Source organism: Erithacus rubecula (genome assembly GCF_903797595.1).
Source record: "Erithacus rubecula genome assembly, chromosome: 22".
NCBI lineage: Eukaryota > Metazoa > Chordata > Aves > Passeriformes > Muscicapidae > Erithacus > Erithacus rubecula.
Genome location: NC_136674.1, coordinates 10,917,452 through 10,922,895, shown reverse-complemented (window position 1 = coordinate 10,922,895; position 5,444 = coordinate 10,917,452). Strand labels below are relative to the sequence as shown.

The 5,444-nt window shown below is 57.2% G+C and overlaps 1 protein-coding gene across 1 annotated transcript; it reads left to right on the top strand.

Moving 5' to 3' along the window:
* Positions 1-240: 240 nt before the first annotated feature.
* On the top strand, positions 241-5,218 carry LOC306811408 (hydroperoxide isomerase ALOXE3-like). The gene is made up of 13 exons (XM_079325080.1): positions 241-657; positions 1,029-1,227; positions 1,300-1,381; positions 1,475-1,597; positions 1,689-1,792; positions 1,895-2,217; positions 2,293-2,496; positions 2,629-2,715; positions 3,295-3,464; positions 3,541-3,662; positions 3,755-3,855; positions 4,281-4,451; positions 4,672-5,218. The coding sequence occupies exons 1-13, from the start codon at positions 520-522 to the stop codon at positions 4,849-4,851; spliced, it is 2,004 nt and encodes a 667-aa protein (XP_079181206.1). The 5' UTR covers positions 241-519; the 3' UTR covers positions 4,852-5,218.
* Positions 5,219-5,444: the final 226 nt, after the last annotated feature.

Below are 5,444 nucleotides of genomic sequence, written 5' to 3'. Positions count from 1 at the left end.
TAATGTCCCCACAGCCACCCCCGCAGCCATTGCTTGGGTCATGTCCCTATGGCCACTCCAGGGCCATCACTTGGATAATGTCCTCACAGCCACCCCTGGGCCCATCGCTTGGGTAATGCCCCCACAGCCATCCTGGGGTCATCGCTTGGGTCCTGCCACCACAGCCACCCCCAGGGCCATTGCTTGAGTAATGTCCCCACAGCCATCCCCAGGGCCATTGCTTGGATAATGTCCTCACAGCCACCCCCAGGGCCATTGCTTGGGTAATGTCCCCACAGCCACCCCCAGGGCTATCTCTTGGATCATTTCCCCATGACCACATCAGTTGAGATCAGATGTACTGAACGCTAGCCAGTAGTGGTGATCTGATAAAACCTCCGTGAGGAGGAAGGACCTGTCACCCACTCACACAACGGCCATGAGGATTGCGACACCCAAATCATCCAAAACAGCAGGTTTGCACTCCACAGCCCCTCACTTTTCTCTGAAGGCATCTCCAGGACATCACTGCAGGTTGTCATGGCCGTCTACAAGGTGACAGTGGCAACAGGTGACATGGTGGAAGCTGGGACCAACAACTCTATCTCCATCACGTTGGTGGGCAGCTACGGCGAGAGCCGCAGGACCACGGTCTCCTTTTTGTTCCTGCCAGGGAAGGTGGGGATGGGGATAGGCACACAAGGGATGGTAGAACTGTCCTTGGTACATGAGGGGTGGCACTGGGTGCCCCAGGGATGTGAGGGTCCTGGGGATACAAGGGGATGGTGGGAAAGGATTTGAGGGAGATTAATGAAAGGGCTTCCAGGGTCTAGAAGAAAAAAATTTGAGAGAATGGTGGGTAGTGGTCCTGGGGGATTTGGAGGAATGGTGTTCTGAAAGGATGGAGGAAAATGACTTTGAGGGGATGGTAGAGGATAAGGATCCTGAAGGCAATGGAATCAAGTGTGGATACTTTGAGCCCCTTCTCATCCCTGGTGCCACCACAGGGTACCTGCCCATTCCCCCAGAAGCCATTTCTTCCTCTCCAGGAGAGAAGCCTGTCTGTGCACTGTGGGCAGGACTTGGGCCCTATTGTCCTCATCCGCTTGCATAAGTGGCGGCTCTTCCTGGAGGACGCCTGGTTCTGCAAGGATGTCCGTGTGACAGCCCCCAATGGGACCCTGTATCGCTTCCCCTGCTACCAGTGGCTGGAAGGGGTCACCACGGTGGAGGTGCGAGAAGGCTCAGGTAGGACCCACCCTGCCCCCATCCTCCTCTGATGGCCAGAGGTCCAACTTCTGACACCCTCTTTCTTTCCAGGGAAGAAGCTGGTGGACGACAAGCTGCAGATCCTCAAGGAACATCGTAGTCAGGAGCTGGCAGCACGGCAGGAGGCTTACCGGTGACAGCAGGAACATGGGGACAAGGCCTGCTTTGGCCAGGTGGGTTGGTCAGCAGTGATGCTGATGTCTGCTCCTATTTTCTCCCCACGCAGGTGGAAGAACTTTGCCCAGGGCTGGCCCCGTTGCTTGAATGTGGACTCCATCTTTGAGCTGGACTCCAACATCCAATTCTCCCGCATCAGGGCCAAAAACTTCACCGGTTTCCTCATCTTCCAGTAAGTAAGGGCCATGGAGGACCTAGGTGATGGCAGAGAAAGGGGCCAGAGAAGGCAAATGGTGTGCTGAGGTCCCCCCTCTGCCCTGTAGAGGGGCTTCCCACTTTTTGTCAGGGTTCCTACTGAGACGCACTTCCTGGAACAGCCTGGATGAGATGCGCACCGTCTTCTCCCGGACACAGGGCAGAGACATTGGTGGGTGCCTTATGTGTTGTCCCCTGCCCTTCTACCTGCAACACTCACAAGATGTGCCTGGAGGGTGGGTAAGCAGGTGCTGATGTCTGACCATCCCCATAGTCCCTGAGTACGTGGCCAAGCACTGGCAAGAAGATGACTTCTTCGGTTACCAGTTTCTCAATGGTAACAACCCCATCATCATCCATCGCTGCACCACGCTGCCAGTGAATTTCCCAGTGACACCAGAGATGATTGCTGGCTCACTGGGAGGTGGCACTGACCTGGGCAAAGAGCTGCAAGAAGGTCGGATTTTCATTGTGGACTACAAAGTGCTGGAGGACATCCCAACCGACACCATTTATGGGCGCCAGCAGCACATAGCGGCCCCGCTCTGCCTGCTTCATCAGGGCATCGATGGGCTCCTGCGCCCCATCGCCATCCAGGTAGGGATGTCCCACCCTAAACCCTGCTATCAGGAGGGTGGCGATGGTCCTAGACCATGAGGTGGTGTCCCACAGCTCAGCCCAACACCAGGACCCTGCAACCCCATCTTCCTGCCGAGTGATGATGAGTGGGACTGGCTGTTGGCCAAGACCTGGGTGCGCAATGCTGACTTCTACAGCCACCAGCTCCTCACCCACCTGCTGAGGACCCACCTGTTTGGGGAGGTATTCGCCATTGCCACCCTGCGCAACCTGCCCACCTGTCACCCTCTCTTCAAGGTAAGGTCCCCCCTCAGGACCACCCGCTGCTCCCTGTCCCCGGATCTGAGGGCAGTTATGGCCCACCTGACAGCCCCCCCAGCTCCATGAAGGGGTCCCTAGTCACTTGTCAGGTGTTTGTTCCCCCTTCAGCTCCTCATGCCCCACTTCCACTTCACACTGCACATCAACACCTTGGCCCGCACTGTGCTCATCAACCGGGGTGGCCTCATCGACAAGGTGAGCCCTGGGGCCTGAGGGAACTGGACTCTGTTGGGGCACTGGGACCTGTAGGGAGCACTGAGGGGCACTGAATGCTCTGGGGTATTGAGAGGCATGGGGTTGTACTGGGGACACTGGGGGTCTACTAGAGTCCACTGGGACACTGGAGGGCACTGGAGTCTTGTCAGTGCTGGGATCTACTGGGGCCACTGGAGGTACTGGATTCTGCTGGGGTCATTGAGGTCTCCTGGGAGCCTTGTGGTCTACTGGAGACACTGGGAGGGTACTGGGGTGCTACTGGGACCAATGTGGAATACTGGTGTTTACTGGGAACACTGGTGTACTGGAATTACTGGGGAGCGCTGTAGTGTACTGGAGGAACTAGGGGGCATTGGGAAGCATGAGAGACCTGGGAGGCACTAGAGAACATGGGGTAAAGGACACTGGAGACCACTGGGGTAGTATATGGGAGTACAGGGGGCACTGGGTGTGTACATGGAGGACTCTCGGGAGCAGTGCAGGATACTGGGGAGCACCAGGGGACACTGGAGCCTGGCACGTCCTGCCCTCTCCATCTGTGGGTGGCCCTCTTCTCAGGGATCAGGGGTGACCTATGAGGGGCTGCTGCTGGTGGTGCAGCGAGGCCTGGAGCAGGTGACCTACACATCCCTGTGCCTCCCCGATGACATCCACCACCGTGGCATGTCCCATATCCCCAACTACTACTACCGAGATGATGGGATGAGCCTCTGGGAAGCCATTGAGAGGTGAGACTGGTTTTGGGGGGTGGAAGGTGGTCTTGGGGTGCCCCAGGACCTCACAATCACCTCATCCTTATGGCAGCTTTGTCAGCGGCATTGTGACATTCTACTACGGTGGGGATGCAGCGGTGAGCAGGGACACCGAGCTGCAGGCCTGGGTGATGGACATCTTCACCAATGGCTTCTTGGGCAGGACCTCCTCAGGTAGCACACCTGTGGCTGCCACAGGATGTCCTCAAGGGAGGCAGGGGACAGGCAGGTCCCTGAGGCTCTTTGATGTCCCCACTCCCACCCAGGTGTTCCCTCCTCGCTGCAGACAGTGGCGGAGCTCATCAAGTTCCTCACCATGGTGATGTTCACCTGCTCGGCACAGCACGCGGCTGTCAACAATGGGCAGGTGGGACATGGGCCAGGGATCCAAAGGATATCCCCAGTTGTCCTCTAGCCTTGCTGGGGATATGTCCCACTCCCATTCCTCCGTGCACAGGAAGGATGTTCCCATTCTGAACTAATGTCTATGTAACACCTCTCTACATGACAGAAGGATGTCCCCATCCATCCTATCTCCATGTTGGAAGGATGTCCTCACCCTATATCCCCATCCAATGGGTCCCTATGCCAGAAGGATGTCCCCATCCATCCTCTCTTCATACTGTAGATGTCCCCATCTGCCTCCCTTGCCATGCTGAGATGTTCCCACCTGCCCCCTCTCTGTGCCAAAGAATGTCCCCACCTGTCTCCTCGCTGTTTCAGGTGGATGCCCCCACCTGTTCCATTGCTGTTTTGGGGGGATGTTCTCTACAGTGACCTATTGCCCTGCAGTATGATCTGGGAGCCTTCGTCCCCAACGCCCCGTCCTCCATGCGCCACCCACCACCCTGCGAAAAGGGCCGGGCCTTCCTCCAGCACTTCCTTGACACCATCCCTGAGGTGGCCACCACAGCCAACATCCTGATAGCCCTCATTCTCCTCAGCTCTCAGCTCAAGGACAGAGTGAGTCTGGCCCCACAGTCCCTGTGTACCCCCCCAAACAGCTCTGTGGGCCTGGGGAACTAGAAGAGGTGCCCACAAGGGTGGATGTCACCACCTTTGGTATCATCAAGCTTGGGGGACAGCCACCATTGCTCCACACCTACCAAGGTGCTAGAGAACCCCTGAACGGCACTGAGGGGTTGAAGCTGAAGGGTCTATGTCCCTGTCCTCCCCCCCACAGAGGCTCCTGGGACAGTACCCGGAGGAGTGGTTCACAGAGGCAGAACCCCGCCGACTCATCCGAGCCTTCCAAGGGCGGCTGGAGGAGATCCGGGACCGGATTGAGGAGAGGAACCACCTGGCTGAGCTGAGATACAACTACCTGAACCCGCTGGAGACAGAGAACAGCATTTCCATCTGAGCACAGGAGATGCACCTGCTCAGCACCCTCAGCACTCCCAGCACCCTGCACACACAGAACCCCACATCTGGCCACCCCTAGCACCCAGCAACCCCAGCATCCGGACACCCAGTGCACCCAGCACCTCCAGAACACACAGCATCTGGCACCTGAGCACTCCCAACAGACAGAATCACCAGCATCTGAAAATCCAGAACACCCAGCACTCCCAGCACCCCTTACATGGCCATCCTCAACATCCCGCACTTGAACAACCCCAGCAACCTCACAACCCCACATCTGGAGATCCTCAGCATCCACTCCCCAGTGGCCTCAGCACTCCCCACTCCATTTTTCTTTCCCCAATAAAAGCCAGCTGTCAATCAAACCCTTGCTGCTGGAATGTGTACCCTAAAACCACACAGACACCACTCAAAGTGGGAAGCTGAACTGAGGCAGCTGGGAGACATGACAGAGTTCCCAGTGCTCCCAGTGCTTCCTCTCAGTGTTCACAGTGTTCATCACTGGTGCCCAGTGACCTGATGCCCCCCCTTGCAGTGATCCCCTTGTTGTGGGCAGAGTGGGAGCTTCAGACTAAAGTTTATTATAGAAGC